A 19,215-nucleotide genomic window follows, 5' to 3' on the forward strand; every position below is an offset into this window, starting at 1 on the left:
TTAACACATATTCAAAAGACGTTCAGAGGATATCTAGAGAATATTAAACATCCGAATGCACCGTCTGGTTCAAACTAATAATAAAATAAATTATATATATAATCAATTGATAGACTTTACAGTTTTTCTGTTTTTTACTTTATTAAATGTTTGAACTGTTGTCCATTTTCATCTAAACACTTATTACTTCTTTCTACAAAATTTTGTCTAACATCTCTGGGGTCACGCTAGCGCAAGTTTCACGTATTCTTCGTTTCAAGTCTTCTATCGTTGTAGGTGGTTAAGACATGACTTTTTGTTTGATATACTTCCATAAAAAATAATCCAAAGATATAAGATTAGATGAACGAGGAAGTCATTAAATTTGACTGCACTCTATTTTAAAATTTAAATGCTTATAACTTTTGATAGAAGCAGTTTCTAAACAAATGTTTCAAATAAAATTTTCTTGCTTTTTCCCGTAGAATCCAAATATGTACATTTTGTATCTTACATATATAATTCCATTTGGAATTATGAAGTCCCTGCCTTTCTTGAAAGAGGAGCAGAGACGACTTTATGTTTACATAGTTAGAAAGGTCTCTCGAATACATGAAACTTTCTCATGAATAACTTTTTGATTCGATAAATATTTTTAGTTATTGGCTTGTAACACTTTATGTAGGATACCCTGTATAATTAAAATACACATAAAATGTATAACATGAACAAAATTTATGAATGTAATTCTTAGAATTTTATATATTAAAATCATAATTGTCATTAAAATGTAGTATTCAAAAATTTTAGATATATGATTACCAGGGTTGGGAAGTAACGCGTTACTTGTAACGCCGTTACCGTTACAGTTACTTTTTTTCGGTAACTGTAACGGTAATGGCGTTACAAATTTTATTTGTAACGGAAAAAGTAACTTCGTTACATTTTTCGGTAACGAGTAACGAATTTAACAGTTACTTTTATCGTTACTTTTTTCAAATTTTTTGATTTATTTAAGATATTATTCTTGCTATTGTGCGTGATAAAATTTTTATCTTAACCATAAAGCCGTAAGCAAATCGACCAATTAGCATTCTTATTATGTTGTAAAAATGCTTGAATGTGATTGATCAACTTGTGGCTCTTGCAGACCAGTGCGATGACGCGACGCGCGATATCCAATGAGAGCTTTATCTTTTCGGAAAAGCAGAGCTCTCATTTACTACCAGTTCTAAGTGCCTTGCAACGAAAATTAGAAAATCTCAATAAATCTGACCTTATAGATTGCCATTCATTAGTTGAAGCTATTCAGCAAGGTTTAAATAAAAGGTAACTTATTAATTTGATTAATACATATGTTATTTAATTTTAAATAAGGATTTAATTGAAAAATATTATTTTATTTTAAACTATTGATTCAAAAGTATTAATTTCAATAAAACAAACAATGTCGCTTAATTTACTATATTTGATTTTAGATTTCTTACAATATTTGAAACAAAAGAATTAATAATAGCAGCATGTTTACATCCAAAATTTAAGTTAAACTGGTTAGCCGGAGAAAAAAGAAAACGTGCTGAAAATTACTTGGAGGATTTATTGGGAATCCGATCAACTGAAAATTCTTCAAAAGCTGGAAAATCTGACGATCACGATGATTTTTTCATTTTTGAGCAAAAATCGGTGCAAAATTAATCTGAACAAGAAGAATTGCAACGGTTTTTAAAATCAAATAATTGTAATATAGAAATGTTAAACGACTATCCAAAACTTAAAAAACTTTTTATTAAATATAATACAGCTCTACCAAGCAGTGCATCTGTAGAAAGAATGTTTAGCATCGGTGGCTCTGTATTAACACCACAAAGAGGGCATTTAAATGATGATACTATGGAGCAACAAATTTTATTAAAAATTAATAAAGAATTTCGATAAAATTTAATCATTTATTTTGTAATAAACCTTGAATGAAATCTTGCTTACAATTTTTTAAAAGTTTTTTTTATGCAAAATAATTTATTAGTTTGTATTGTAAAAAAGTAACGGAAATTGTAACGACTCGTTACTTTTTAGTAACTGTAACGGTAACGAGTTACTTTTTAAAATTAGTAACGAGTAACGGTAACGAGTTACTTTTTAGAAAAAATAACGGTAACGGTAACGAGTTACTTTTATAAAGTAACTTTCCCAACCCTGAAGATTACACAGACAGCACAAAAAACTAAAAAATGACGAAAAGATGTTTTTTCAGATTATCCATTTGGCAAAACGAATAGATATCTAAAAAATGTCTATAATATACATCTTTTCACTTTGCTGAAAAAACGTCTTAAAAAAAACATCATTTTATAATTATTTTTCTGATAAAGCAAAAAGATGACTAAAATATATCCTTTCGGTCATATGAAAAGTTTGCTTGCTTACTGCTATGCGACGCTTTATGTGCTATGTATCTTATTTAAGTTTTCAGTTCACATGAAATTTATATAAAACAAATACGGCTAATAAGATTATAACAACTATTTTTGTTAGTTTAATATCTGATCTTCATACAGGGGATTTTTGGAAAATCAAACAAGTAAACATTCGATTTTCACTTATTCGAACAGAAATTATCTAAATAAATAAAAATTTGTTATTGTTTACTTAAGATATAAAACAAAAGTTATTTTTTCTATGAAATTTAAATGAAATCTTTAGTTTTATAAATTAAATTATTTAATTATATTGGAAGGGAGACAAATATTTTCGTTTACACATAAGATATAATTGCAGTATACGATAATATATACACATATATACACATATATACAGGATATCCCAGACCACCCGTACACTACTTTTAAAATGAAAATAAATAGCTTTTATCAAAAATCGCAAACATTTTTTAGGTAAATCGGTGATCTATCAAATGGTGATCTTGAACTAGACCTTGAACATGACCTTGAGGGTCAATTGAAGGCCAACTTTAATTTTTTAAAAGGAAACCCCTTTTTTATTACATATTCTTATAGCTTATCTTGAGACCTTTTCAAAACACTATAACAATGTATTTTTTCATTAAGTATTTTTTGAGTTATTTTATATTGTATATTAATCTGACATATTTTGATATAAAAAATAAAATATTTCGTAAAATATTTAGTTTTCGATAATCTTACCGTAATACTTTTATGTACAGAATAATGAGACAAATCAATTAGTATAAAAAAAAATTGTTTTTAAGAAAAAGTATGTAATTATTTACAATGTATTTTTTAAAACAATTATTTGTCTTTTTTACACTAATTGATTTGTCTCATTATTCTGTACATAAAAATATTACGGTAAGGTTACCAAAAACTAAATATTGAGATATTTTATTTTTTAAATCAAAATATCTCAGATTAAGATATAAAATAACTCAAAAAATACTTAATGAAAAAATACATTATTTTAGTTTTTGAAAAGCTCTCGAGATAAGCTACAAGAATATGCAATAAAAAAGAGGGGGTTCTATTTAAAAAACGGAAGTTGACTTTCAAATGATGCGTTTCTCGCATCGCTAGGCAACGTAACAATGTGATCGCGCGGTCTCCGCGGTCCGTCGCTAAATAATAATCGTTAACGACAATGCGGCTACAAGAATACTAAATAAAAAATGGGGGTTTCCATTTAAGATTTTAAAGTTGATCTTCACATGCCCTTCAAATGATTTTCCCAGGTCAAATAATTGTCACCATCTTATGGCACCCTTGAAGCCACACAACTTTTGTTTGAAACATTTTTCTCTTCCGGGCTTGGTTTTTGAGATATTCGACTGGATGGATTAAAATGGGCCACCCAGTATATATATATATATTGTATACACTGTCAAACAATTAAGTTTCGAGACTCGCATCGCATTTTGGAACGTTTATCGGTTAGTGCTGCCATTTTAGGGTATTATTCACAACTCAATACACAACACGTAATGCAAGTTTTAATTTATTTCGTTCAATAGTTAATGAGATACAGTCACGCGAACTTGTTACAAAATTTTGATTAAAAATCAGTGTAATGGAAGAAACACTTGACAACGCGCCAACATTAAATTCTTCATTTTAAATTAGAGAAATTTTGTCTCATTATTCTATACATAAACATATTACGGTTAGATTATCGAAAACTAAATATTTTACGAGATATTTAATTTTTTATATCAAAATATATGTCAGATTAAAATATAAAAGAACTTAAAAAGTACTTAATAAAAAAATACTTTATTATAGTGTTTTGGAAAGCTCTCGAGATAAGCTACAAGAATATGTAATGAAAAATAGGGGTTTTCATTTAAAAAATTCAAAGTGATTTTTATTTGATCTTGACGGTGCTATTTAAGGTCTTAATAATATTATTATATAATACGCCACTTAGAGCTCTACAACCTTAGTTCGACACATTTTTCTCAGAAAAGTTTCGTTTTCGAGATATTTGACCGTTTCCAGACTTTTCTAACACTCTATATATAATTTGATCACAGAGAGTTTCTAGATCATCCATTGTGGCAACTTTTCAGATGATACGCGCCACGCCAGGAATTTCGGAGTATGTTCGGGACTTATTGAAACGGCGAAATGAGGCTTGTATTAAGACAGGAAGTGAACATATTGAACATTTCCGCTAACAATAAGACGATATGACAAGAATGGTGTCAAAAACTTTAATAACTCAAAAACTAATCATTTCCGGACCTATGTTGATATAACTTTTTTTCTTTTCTAATAATAAGCATTAGGAATCCATTACTGAAGTTTTGTCCACCATTTATGAAAGATCCTGTATACATATAAGGTGTCCCAGAATTGATAATAGAAAAAAAGAGACATATTCTACAAGTCAAAATAAGATAAAATTATCCTATGAACCAATGATGCCAGAAACGGGTACCGTGGCTCACGACTCAGCAATGTAGGGCATAACGCACACAAGCGCGAATCGCGTATATGTGCGTCTGCGCAGCGCCGAGCGCACATGTACGCAGTTCGCGCTTGTGTGCGTTATTCCCTCCATTGCTGAACTGTGAGCCGCGGGGAACCGTTTCTGGCTGCTATGAACATGTGACCGCACTCCCTCTGAGTTACAACTCCCCCAAAGTTTCCTGAAAAAACTCGAATTTTCTGTATATTGTCTAAACTCGATAGAATTTTATGAAAATTGGTACATACAGAATGTAACAGAACGCCCGTATCAGGCGTTTTTTTTGAATGGCTTGTCGTAGCAAGTTGGGGAAAAAATTTGGCTGTACGGAACCTGTTGATCTTACATGATTTGCCAAACGTTTAAATACGTTGTAAGAATGATGCAGCCTATCTGGATATTTTTAGCGCACAAACGTGCTGCCTTTCTAAAACACCTTTGACTTTCTCCTAACACTATCAACATATCAAAAGCTTCTTCATTGCTGAACATCATAATGAAAATTAATGAAAATAAATGTAAAACAAATCAACACTGAAAGATTTCACTTTTCACTTAAGGAAAGATTTCAAATTTTATTCCACACGATACAAAATCTCACTTTGAAATGAAGAAAAATTTAATGATATTTATAATAACATAAACCTAATAAGAATAAATTGTCCTTGAACACGGAAAAGTAAACATTGTAACACAAGTTACAATGTTTATGTTTCGACGACAATGGAAGGCAATTCGAGCATTTATGAAAGAAAATTAATTATTTGCATTTTTCTTGTAATTGATAGGACGAATTAAAAAAATTTTCCTACAAAAGTTGTTTCTTTTTAAAAGTTCTATCCAATGATACCTCACTCGACCTCTCTTCCCAATTAAAAAAATGAATTTCATATCCGTTCTTTCAATTTGCCCGCTTTTCCGGGAAACGCAAGTGCCACCATTTGATTCTTTACTATAGCTTTTACTATACAATTTTTTTCCCCAACTTGCTGCGACAAACCATTTTCAAAAAAACGCCTGATACGGGCGCTCTGTTACACCTTGTATACACGGAAAAAAAATTAGTTGCCGTAGCTAAAAACTGCGTGTGGTAACTAGATTTCAGTCTTAATATATGGACAGCGAACATCTTAGCTGTGACACTTATTTATTAGGTGCAACCGCGAACATCTTAGCTGTGACACTTATTTATTAGGTGCAACAGCGAACATCTTAGCTGTGATACTTATTTATTAGGTGCAATAGCAAATTGTTTTGCTGCAGTTTAGAAATTTATTTTGCAAACCATGATTGGCTATGGTAGCGAAAATTTTTTTCCCCGTGTACGTATCTTTATGCGTTTTACTCATTTCTGATATCAAAAATTGTTTAAAAAAATTTTGAACTTGGTTTTCATGGGAGCGAAGGGTGGACTACATTTCAATACGTCAAAATTTATGGGTAAGAATTCCAAATAGCTCTTACCTCTGAATTTGATGAAATTTTACAGGGATGTAATTACAGTGATGCACTTACTAAATGTAATCGAATGCCGGAAGTGTGAATGTGCGGAAACATCTAGTTTCTGAAATATTGAAATTTTAATTATTTGGCTAAATAAATTGAGTTAATTAAAAAGAACTTTAAGTTTAAAAGAAAACCAAACGATCTATCATACGACATTGTTCGGGTTGTGGATATTGAGCGTGATGTCATTGTCAGTCGGTTTCAAGGTAATGACGAAATTAGATATATGGAGACAGCGGGAGTGAATAAGAAACCCGTGCCGAAATTCAATTGACGCAACGATCTTACAAGGGGATCCCGCAACATGATACAAATGGAGTTTATTGAGACTCAGGTATGTTGTAGAGGTATTTGCCCTAAGTACCAGGCTAACGGGAATTTATGCACTACGGCTTGGTTTCCGAGAAAATCTATTGTAGAGTTTTACGCGCGGTATGTATACCAGTAACTGTGCTGCGTTGTCGAACAAGCGAGCGCGGCGCAGTAGGCAAGGTTCACGGCTGGCACGCTGCTGGCCCGTGTTCAAATCTCGTCGGCGCGCAACTTTTTTTTTAGTAATTTTTTTTCAATTCTTTAATTTTTTTCTCGTTTACGTATCTAATCTTACTTAATATCAATAACAAACATTGCATTACAAAGTTGCGGGGAAAAAATTGCTATACAACGTACGGTAGTAATTTCATTTATTTTATATTATATATACATGCAGGCGTTTCAATTATTCGCTATCACTGTGTACATCAGAAGAACAATCGTTTGGGTGGTATTTATCATAAAAGCACGCAAAGCATAACACGGTGTCACACCATGCACATTTTATGAAGCCTACCGCTTTGCAGACTGCGGCTGCTTCAAGTGTGAGATCGGGAAACAAAGCTCGTTTACATTCAAAAAAGGGGGCAGATCGTTGATTCTAATGTTAAATGCAGATAGCGAACGATGCCGAAATACTTGGAATTTCGACAAGGGGCCGGATCGTTGATTTTAACAATAAGAGCTCGTTTTAAAACTGTACAAAATCTTACCAAAAACTGTACGTTGTATAGGAATTTTTTCCCCGCAACTTTATAATGCAATGTTTGTTATTGATATTAAGTAAGATTAGATACGTAAACGAGAAAAAAATTAAAGAATTGAAAAAAAAATTACTAAAAAAAAAGTCGCGCGCCGACGGGACTTGAACACGGGCCAGCAGCGTGCCATCCGTGAACCTCTACTGCGCCGCGCTCGCTTGCTCGACAACGCAGCACAGTTACTGGTATACATACCGCGCGTGAAACTCTACCGTAGATTTTCTCGGAAACCAAGCCGTAGTGCATAAATTCCCGTTAGCCTGGTAGTTAGGGCAAATACCTCTATAACATACCTGAGTCCCATCCAAATCCATTGGTATCATGTTGCGGGGTCCCCTTGTTAGCGATAGTAGCGTAGTAGCGCCTGATCAAATGCGTCCATAAATAAAATTGTGATCTCACGGATATGCGTCAATTTTATGTATTTGACTATGTTTCAATAGCGATCTTATGACTCTATTTTGTACGAACATTGGCCGGGACCGCCTAAAGTCAGAATGGCCGAGCTGTTAGCAAATTTTCGGTATAACAAGATAACCGTTAAGATCATGCCTACTCACGTATTTACTTTTTTTTTTGTTTTTCCGTTATAATGTCTGCCGAGAACGGATGCCAAGATGTATTCTCGCGCGATTGATTTCTTTCAAAAAGGTCGATTGTATTTTGCTGCCATATACAGGGTGTCCGAAAATTTGCGCAATACCTTTTAAGGGAAGGTAGAGGGTGTTATTCTGAACAGAAAAGTCCTGTACCATTTTGCGATTTTCTCAATATTTAAGAAAATATTAATTGTAAAAGATCAGCCAACGAAGTGCCGCAAGAAGCTTGCGGTGCGAAGACGTCTCCCACTGTTACTTGATACTAGACCCATGGCGAAGCAGTGGTAGGAGCGCTTTGCGAGCGAGCTTTGCTATGATAACCGAAAGAATTAGAAACATAATACACGTCTTCCCATGCTTCGCCGCGGGCCTAGTATTAAGTGACAGTGGTAGGCGTCTTCGCGCCGCGAGCTTCTCGCGGCATTTCGTTGGCTGATCTTTTACAATTAATATTTTCTTAATTATTGAGAAAATCGCAAAATGGACTTTTGTATTCAGAATAACTCCCTCTACTTTCCCTTAAAGGGTGTTGTGCGAATATAGGGATACCCTGTATAAGCAGCCCCCGCGCGACGACATCAACTAGAGCCGCGTAAGTCAAAATAGATAATAATAAAAGTGATTTTAATCGTAATATTTTTTCTCTTTGTTGTATCCGGCTAACAGATGAACCTCGCTTCGCGCAAAAAGTTGCAAACCTATGTGAAATTATATAATTATGGAAATGTCGCAGACGGATAAAATGTTGCGGATGATAAAATGTTGCGGACGATGAAATTTGTTTCTTTTTTTTTTTTTTTTAATAATGATTCTAATACGCTAGTGTTTACATCTACATGCAGTAACATTAACTTATAAAATAAAACATTTTAGCGAAATATTTTTGAATTTTAATATTTTTTTATATGGAAATCTTAAACCATGTCCATTTAACCAGATGAAATTTGAATTTCTCGGAAACTAGACATTTTCTGCACATTCGCATTTGTAGCATTTGACTACATTTAGTAAGTCTACATTCCTATAAAATTTCATCAAATTCGGAGGTAGGGGCTATTCGGAATTTGAACTCATTTTTATCTTATTTTGATTTGTACAATATGCGTCTTTTTTTACTATCAATTCTAAGAGACCTTGTATATACATATAGGTATATGGTAAGGTGAGGCAAATAAAACGTTATAAATTAATATCATAGAAAATATTGGTTGTAGAAAAAAAGTGTGAGATGAAAACTGTTTGGTATCAAGAGGGATGTATGATGATAAGAGAGATTTTCTTATCGATTGATATACTAAGGTAAAATCAAGGTCTCCTCTATTTTTTTAAATGAAACTGTATGGATTTTTTTATGCAGTCTTATAGTCGTTACTAAGACGAATCCAACGACCTATGACATAAGGTCATTCAAAGTTATTTTAAAGTCATGAATCCAGAAGTTGTGCATTAAGAAAATACGTCTTTATTAGCACACTTTTACTTTCTAATAATTATAATAATTGAGATGTTATTTGAGGAGGTATTCAAAGTATTCAAATTATGAAAACAAATTGAAAGAAAATGTAAACAAGCACATCGAATCACATTCAAAGTAGTTTAATTCTTTTGATTCTCTTCTTTTGGTCCTTCCGATAGATTGTTAAAGTGCCTAGAGGTTTAAGGTAATCACTTTGAACATCTCCTCAATTATTATAATTATTAATAAGTAAAAGCGTACCAATAAAGATCTTTCCATAAAACCTTTCCAAAGTCCATAATGCACAACTTCTTCATTTATGACCTTGAAATGACCTTGAATGACCTTGTGTCGTAGATGGTTGAATTCGTCTCAATAATGACTATAAAACTGCGTAAAAGATCCATATAGTCCCATTTAAAAAAAATGAGGAGATCTTGATCTGACCTTAGTATATCAATCGATAAGAAAATCCTTTTTATCGTCATATGTCTCCCTTGATATCAAACAGTTTTCATCTCACACTTTTTTTCTACAACAGTATTTTCTGCGATATTAACTTGTAACGCTTTATTTGCCTCACCTTGTATATATTTAATATACTCAATATTTTATAATTTATGTAAAATTAAGTCAAATTAAAATATAAAATATCTTATAAACTATTAAATTTTCTGCCATCCAACCCTTATAACTTTTTACGTCGAATATTGCGAGAAATTGATTTATATAAATAAATTAGGGTACTATTTAAGGAGATAGAGATGATCTTCAAAAATATATTTATGTCCTTCATCCAAGATCAAACCAATGGCATTATTTTATATTTTCAACAAGATCACAAAACTTTTGTACGAAATATTTTTCGGTGGAAGCTTCAATTTTCAAGAAATATCAATGCGTTATTTAAAAGGGGGGTGGGGGTTATCTTGTATTATATGTAATTAAATTTCAATAATCTAATTTATAAAACTAGAGATTTTATTTATATAAAAATTAATTTTTGTATTTTATATTTTAATTAGACACTAACAAACGATTTTCTTATTTAGACAATTTCTTATTTAGACAATTTTTTCTGTCCGAATAAATGAAAATTGGACACTTATCTGTTCGATTTCGCAAAAATTAGTTCAATATCTGAATCGCCTGCATAAAAATTTTATCAGAAATTAAACTGAAAAAAATAGTTGTTATGATTTTATTAGCTGCATTTGGCAGATTTTATATAATCTTCATGACTCAAACAAATACGCGGATAGATACCGCATAGCACGTTACATAACGGTAAGTAAACGAACTTTTTGTTTGGCCGAAAAGGCATTTTATTGTTGTCTTTCCGCTTTGCCGAAAAGACAACAAAATGATGACAAAAAGATGTCCTTTTAGATTGTTTTTTCGACAAAGCGAAAAGATGTGTTATAGACATCTTTTAGACATCGCTTTGCCGAAAAGACAGCCTAAAAAAGACATCTTTTTGTCATCTTTTAATTTTTTGTGCTGTCTAGGATAAGTCTTAGAAAATTTTCCATGGGCGATTAGTGGCACATCTCTTTATTTCTATGAATATTAAATATTTTGTTGATTCTGTGTCCGTTGCATATGTGCAAAAAACTCGGCTCACTAGTCAACATTGAGAAAAATAGATACACATTGTTGCGTGGATGTACTGTTACCTCCACTCATGCTATTCAAGTGCATCTAGTACATATTGAAGGGATTTTGTACGCTATTTCGAGATTCCCAATTTACAGTTCTACTGTATTAATATTGTTAACATATTTTGAAATAAACAAAGGATATTTTATTAAGATAAGATAAAAAGATAAATATTGAATTGTTTCTTTAAAAAAAAAGCTCAGAATAGTGTATGAACATTTAGCACAGGTGCACTTGTGTATTGTAGTATTTAAAGTACGTATCTTGTAGTGTTACAAAAATTTGCTAAGTTATGTGCTAATCATATTAGTAAGTAAATTTACTATATGACGAAAAAGATATAAAAATCTTTGACTAAAAAAATTTAAATAAAAATTAAAACTAATTTCCTAACAGAGATCAAGTGTAGATGTATGTATGTATGCATCTTTATTGGCCCAATGGGGTTGCAATTTTACGCTCTTACACTTTACAAACTTCCAAATATCTTTCATTTTCTTACAATTCCGCTTTACACACTGCTTTCCTTTTTCCCTCTCTCTCTCGCTCTTCCCCTTCGCTCCTCACCCTCCCTTTTCTCCTACATCCTTACGCTCTTATCTCTAACGCTTTTACACACACACACACACACACATATCTTTCCTATCCCTTCTCTTGTCGCTCTTCTTCCTTGTTCCTAACTCCTAACCCTCTTTTGTTTTCTTCCTATTTCCCTTCTCTTTATCCTTCTTTCCTTCTCTGACATTCCTCCTTCTCTTGCACAAAGATGGTGGTATATGGTGGGATGAGACCCGAGCGGAATCAAACCTGGGACCTGGCACTTGTCAGCCCGCGACTCAATGTCATCTTGCTTGCGTCTCAATTCTGGCATCACTGCTCGGAATTAGATGCCCTTTTCGGGCCGATATCTGAGGCGCCGCCTGCAGTTCCCCCACTACCGTTTGAGGCTCGACGACTGAACCGCCGATCGCGCGTGCAACACTATGCCTCAGAAACGTTCCTATATAAAAATATGGTGAGATCGTACCTTTTGTCAAATCGTCATTTAAATTTGTCTTACTGGATAATTTTTATAAATTTCTATTATCAATATATTATATATGTAATCTATTACTCACACATATATTATATGTTACAATAATGTATTATATTTTAGAGACAGTAATATATATATATATATATATATATATATATATAATGATTATAATTTTGATAATAGCTTTCCACATCATCCATGAGATACTATCGTCGATGCGTTTTTTTTTAAAGTAGTTTCCCCAGTAGACCTATTTCACTAAAAGATAATGAAATAGGAATAGGATAATGTGGAATAGGCCTACTGGGAAAACCACTTTAAAAAAAACGCATCGACAATAGTATCTCATGGGCGATGTGGAAAGCTATTATCAAAATTGTAATTATTATATATATACTACTGTCTCTAAAATATATTATTATAACATATAATATATATGTGCGTAATAGATTACATATATTGTATAATATATTAATAACATAAATTTATAAAAATTATCTAGTAAGGCAAATTTAAATGACGATTTCACAGAAGATACGATCTCAGCATATTTTTATATAGGGATGCTCCTCAGGCATAGCGTTACACGCGCGATCGGCGGCTTATCTATCCAGCCTCGAACGGTAGTGAGAGAACTGCAGGCGGCGCCTCAGATATCGATCCAAAAAAGGCATCTAATTTCGAGCACTGCTCTAAGCCATTCATCGTCCTGATCAAGTGTAGATATTACTATGAGATTTTATGAGTATTTTATGTATTAAATATATCTGCCTAATATTTAATCTTGATCGTTGAATATTTTATGTTTGTATATCATGTCTTTCATCATATGAATTCACTTATCAATAATTAGCAATATACTGTCGTTATATTTTAGTGGCTACATTCTATGGAAAAAGTGAATACTGGCAGTATTTATAGTATTGCTTGGTCCAGTGATGGTACACAAGTAGCTATGGCATGCGGTAATGGAAAACTCTTGACCGGACATATTATAGATAGGTAAGTTTTAATAAAGTAAATAAATTGATCCTGTCAAAATTTAAGCATTGATATATAAAACTGTTAAACATTCCTTGGCACGATTACGATAACTACAGGCCCCTATTTGAAAGATTGTTTCTATTCGAAAGACATTTTTGACGAGAAACACAGGAAAAATAGTAAAAAAATTTCCGACCAATAGTTTTCAAGATATATCACTTTAAAGTATTGTAAGCATTGTAAAGTATATGCGTGGACACAGTGGATTCCGCCCTCCCTATGGGGAGGCTCTACTTCCAAAAGATATAACTTAACCCAAATCTATTTCTGATTTAAAACTAAAATTTGGTTTGAGTTACGTTATATAACCTAAACCAAATTTTCGTTTCGAATCAAATTTTAATTTTAAATATCTCAAAAATTATAAGAGACGGCCGATTAAGTTATAAGGAAAAATTACTTAAGGTCATCTCTTTGACAATGTATATCAAAGTCAATGTCGTTTTGAGGTGCTCCTCTAAAAGTAAATAATTACCAAATTACATATAATTTGTTACAATAATTCTTTTGTTAATAATTTGTTAATAAACAAGGAACGACGTTTAAAACCTTTTGGAAAATACTTACGACAGTGATCTTCACAACATATGTCAAAGTCAAGATCATTGAGTCCATTTTTGTAAAGTTTTATTATCATGTCCAATATGTTAAGTTAAAGTGATATATCTCAAAAACTATTGTTCAGAATCTTTTTTCACTATTTTTCCTATGTTCCTCGTCAAAAATGCCTTTAGAAACGACCTTTCAAATAGAGGGCCGTAGTTATTGTAATCACCACCGTCCATTTTTTTCATCTTTTTATTGTTATAATAAAATAATTGAATTTTATTTTGTGTTATTTATAGAAAGTATCACTTAAAGACTACCCACTAAGTATATAGCGTTATTCCTTACTGAAAAATGAATCGAAAAAAACTGAATTATTTTTTCTACAACTCTTTAGAGGAGTAATTATTGAGTAAAGACAGACCAATCAGCATTAATCTTTAGTGGGATGCATATCAGTAAGCCGCGCGCCTGATAGTGTGCTCATGCACACTACTATATGTATGTTCTCCATATATGAAGTGTACAGGGTGTTCAGAAAAGGTGGTACCAAATTTTAGAATTATATAGTACTCGTAAAAATAAATCAAAAAGTCTTAATAAGTAGTACTCCAAAAATCATTTATTGTCAAGTTATAAAGCATTTTCTATTATTAAATAAATTCAATTTACGCAGACGTTCGATGTGCCCTCCGTTCATTTCAATATACCATTTGGTACGCTTTCTCATTGAAGATAGAACACATTCAAAGATTCCAGTATATTTTGTATTTGTTGACAACTGTTTTCAATTTTCTGTATCAGTTCATCCAATAAGTCAAGTGATGTGGCGTACACTATGCTCTCTAAGTGTCCCCATCAATCTAACGAATTTAATTTCGGTGAGCGAGATGGCCATGCAACTGGACCGCCACATCCTATCCACTTTTCTTGAAAAAGTAAATTGAATTTCCTTTAATAACAAAAAATGCTTTTGTAACTTGCTTGGAAATAAATGGTTTTTGAAATATTACTTATTAAGACTTTTTGCAATGTTTTTATGAATAGTACATACTTCGAAAAGTATCTAATAGTACATACTTCTAAAATTCATCACATTTTTTGAACACTCTGTATATGGAGAATATATATGACATAATTATAAAAAAACGCAGTTTTTCTTTTTTTTTATATTATTTAATCAACAAAGTCATACAAATTATATATATTAAAATTGCTTTAATTACTACAAAATTTAAAGTTACATGTTTTACAAAAATTAATGCAATATAGCTTTTTACGATGAAATAACGTTGAAAAAAATGTCTATTAATTGTGGTGCTAGTTCTATAAGGGAGATTAGTCTGAAAGCGGGTATGGGGATAAAATCGGGATACGATCTCAATGTTTGAATTGCTTTTCAAATTTGCACGCTTTTGCCCATTGCGGATGGCCATTTTGATTAGTCTGTCTACTTAAGTTCGAAGCGGTCGATGTTCGCTCGTAGTAAACATATGAATTTAAAATTTTTTTGGTAGTTCAATGTAAGATTCTACGGATTTTAGTAGTATTATCGTAAAACCATATTGCATGGTAAGTAAAATTTGTATTATACTATAGATTAAGCATATATTCGCGTGAAAATTGTCATTCGTAGAAACTGTTTCATTCTACATGTTTTAATCGGCTATGAGATATAGATGTACCAAGCATGAGGCAAAACCATCAAATGAAAACTATAGAAAGTTGATTATTTTTTGTAACTTGCAATTAAAGGAAGACTGATATGTTAAGTTAAATGCATGTGATTTAGGAACCAAAGTTCCTAATACCAATTAAAGTAAGTTTAAATTCTTATACAGGATGTCCTAGACGTACATCCCTTTTTTCAAAAACTAAGCATTTTAGAGAAAAACGTTTTCAACAAAAATTGTATGGTTTTCAGGGGAACATAAGATGGTGTTATTGGTTTGACCTTGGATGGCATTGTTAAGGTCAAATCAAGGACATCTTTAATTTCTTAAATGGAACCCCCTTTTTATTGCATATTCTTATAGCTTACCCCAAGAGTTTTCCAAAATACTATAATAAAGTATTTTTTCATTAAGTACTTCTTGAGTTATTTTATATTTTAATCTGACATATTTTGATATAAAAAATAAAATATTTCGTAAAATATTCAGTTTTTGATAATCTTGCCGTAATACTTTTATGTACAGAATAATGAGACAAATCAATTAGTGCAAAAAAACAAATAATTGTTTAAAAAAATACATTGTAAATAATTTTCTTAAAAACAATTATTTTTTTTATTAATTGATTTGTCTCATTATTCTGTACATAGAAGTATTACGGTAAGATTATCGAAAACTAAATATTTTACAAGATATTTAATTTTTTATATCAAAATATGTCAGATTAAAATACAAAATAACTCAAAACGTACTTAATGAAAAAATACTTTATTATAGTGTTTTGGAAAGCTCTCGAGGTAAGCTATAAGAATATGCAATAAAAAATAAGGGGTTCTATTTAAGAAATTAAAGGTGTCCTTGACTTGACCTTAACGATGCCATCCAAGGTCAAACCAATGACACCATCTTATGTTCCCCTCAGAACCATACAATTTTTGTTGAAAACGTTTTTCTCTAAAATGTTTAGTTTTTGAAAAAAGGGGTGTACGGGTGGTCTAGGACACCTTGTATATTAATATTTCATTTAATACTTCTTAGCGTCCCGATTTTACCCGATTTTCCCCTACTTGATGTCGTAATCTGACCAATTTCTTAATATTAAAATATAAAATCAAGGCTTACAATGTTAAAAAGCAATAAGAAATGACGGGCTAATAGGACCCGTGCGTAAACTTAAGGATGCATAATAAATCTAATGACTCAGTGATGAAATTTAATAATTTAATAAACGATTCAGTCGCCGCTTCGGGCATCCTCAGTATACTGTAAATTAATGTATAATACTTGATTTGATTTGTAGCTCAAAAGAAAAGTGGATAAACGGTATATAAAATCATAAAATAAAATACATATGTTAAAAATAAAAAAAGGTCAAAAGTCGTTATATTCGGAACATAATGTTAATGTCAATCATGTACTCAAGCGCATATCCACAAAGAGATAAGCTTCCTATCGATTCCGGCCGTTAGAAAAGATGCAGCACTTAATATGATGACTCCATCTGAGAGAGCATTATCGTCGCTATTATGTAATGTATAAACTTTAAATAAAGGAAGCACTCACCGTAAGAATGCGATAATACAGAAGGAGACAAAGTAACGAAACGCATATGTCAATTATTAAAACACAATTGATTGTATCAAGAGATACAGTAGTATTTCGCGCAAAGTTCATACGAAGCAGCGAGGCACTCCGGATATCTATATGCAAGTCGGCTAGTCGAATACCTTAGATTTTAGATTGTCGGACCTCAATAACGGCAGAACCGATTGTATTGTATTTTTAATAGGCTTAATTGATAGCTTAGGTTTGAATTATATAATGAAAGTCTCTATATATTTTTTACATGTATCGTCAACGGAGGTAATATAATGCAAAATCGAAATATATAAAATTTTTAAGATACATCTCCGTCATGCACCGCCCAAATCCCCAATGCGCATGTACGAAAAGTACGGTTGGAGCATAGCCATAAGATTGCGTTAACGGCGTTTTGTGATGTTACTGCACGCATCCGTATCTGCTTTTGATAAGTATAGATTAATAAAATAAGTTCGCAATGCAAGAGTGCATTATTTTATCATAAAAATAGAAGAGATACTTATAAGAGTATCGCGGAATAGTGCAAAGAAGACGAAATTTTAGAATTAAATCAGAGAAGTTTGGGTAGGTTTGGGTTAGGTTATATCTTTCGGAAGTGGAGCCCTCCCCGTAGGGGGGTGGGGGGGCGGGGACCGAAACCACGTGTCCACGCATATACTTTACAACGCGAAACGAGGTCCACCCCGCAATTGTTGTATGGATGGAAAAGTGCCCCCTAAGGGGGGGCTCCACTTTCGGAAAATATAACCTAATCCAAATCTATTTCTGATTTAATACTAAAACTTATGCTTTTGCTTATGCTTATATTAATGCTTCATAACTTTTGTTTGTAGAATAATTTTTTAATAAACAATGAGCGTCGACTAAAACAGTAGTATAGCAATGAAAGTTCTAACTCAGGTCCTCTGAGGGAGGGGGGCGAGGAGAAACCGGCACGGGTAGTATGACGTCATGGGACCACGTCCTAATCGGTAGGCGAGGGAGTCCTCGGAGAGGCAGGAGGGAGACCTCGTCCTAACCGGTAGGTGAAGGGTCCACGAAGAGGGAGAAGCGGACCGCATCCTAATCGATAGGTGAAGAGTCCGAGGGGAAAAAGGGAACGCACGCGTCCGCGAGAGAGGTAGCGCGAGGCATCCGCAATGCGTGGGAGACAGATAGCACTAATAATATTCTAGGCGTGGGAGAAGGATAGCGCGAAGCATGCACTTGGGAAAAGGATAACGTATGAGTAGGAAAAGGATAGCGTCCGTATTGGCGTGGGAAAAGGATGACATTCGCATGCACTTTGGGAGAGGGGAGAGGGAGGGAGAGAGAGAGAGAGAGAAGGAGGGAGGGAGGGAGGGTGGAAAAGGGAGGAAGAGGGGGAGAGAGAGAGAGAAATTGATTGATTGATCTTTATTAGCTTTCTCAGCTATTTGTAATACAAATCTAGTTTATATTAATTACAATATACTCCTTTAACATTCTCTGAAACGGCATAATTCTTTTATTCTGCTTTATTTCAGCTGGCAAGGCGTTATACATTTTCATTCCTTCGTAAAACATACTCTTTTGCGCACTCTTTGTTCTGCGATATTTTATTGCAATATCCCCAGCTTGTCGTGTTTGTCTTTCACTCTCATTTCCCACTATTTCTAATCTGTTTCTTAATTGCTCCGGTAACATGTTCCTTAAAATCTTAAAAATAAATACACATACATTATAACATAGTCTCTATTTTATGGACTACAGCGCTTGCAGCATACGCTCTGTCTGATCTACTTTGGTATGTCTATCACATTGCAATATGATCCTCATAGCCCAGTTCTGTGCTTTTTGCAATTTACTCAGTTGTGTTTCTCCCATATCAATTAATAGCGTTACACAATACTCAAAGTGACGCTATGACTGTCTTATATACATACATCCAGTGTATGCTGACATATAATTATCTATTCTATTAAAAAAACTTGTTTTTTTCCCTATTTTCTTTAGCATATAATCACAGTGGTCTTTAAATCGTAGCCTATCATTAATAATTATGCCTAGGTATTTCATTATTTTCACACATTCAATCTCAGTTCCATCCAAACATTTTAATGTAATATTACCTCGCAGTTCTTTC

At 32.6% G+C, this 19,215-nt stretch overlaps 1 protein-coding gene across 1 annotated transcript in view; it reads left to right on the top strand.

Moving 5' to 3' along the window:
• Oseg5 (intraflagellar transport protein Oseg5) overlaps positions 1 to 19,215 on the top strand; it is a 369,827-nt gene that overhangs the window by 80,248 nt on the left and 270,364 nt on the right. The window contains exon 8 of the mRNA XM_070299093.1: positions 13,124 to 13,248. Coding sequence (XP_070155194.1) covers positions 13,124 to 13,248 — 125 coding nt within the window. The remainder of the gene's footprint in view (positions 1 to 13,123; positions 13,249 to 19,215) is intronic.

Source organism: Polyergus mexicanus, unplaced genomic scaffold (genome assembly GCF_030449975.1).
Source record: "Polyergus mexicanus isolate NDT 795.1 unplaced genomic scaffold, iyPolMexi1.0 SCAF_7, whole genome shotgun sequence".
Classification (NCBI taxonomy): Eukaryota; Metazoa; Arthropoda; class Insecta; order Hymenoptera; family Formicidae; genus Polyergus; species Polyergus mexicanus.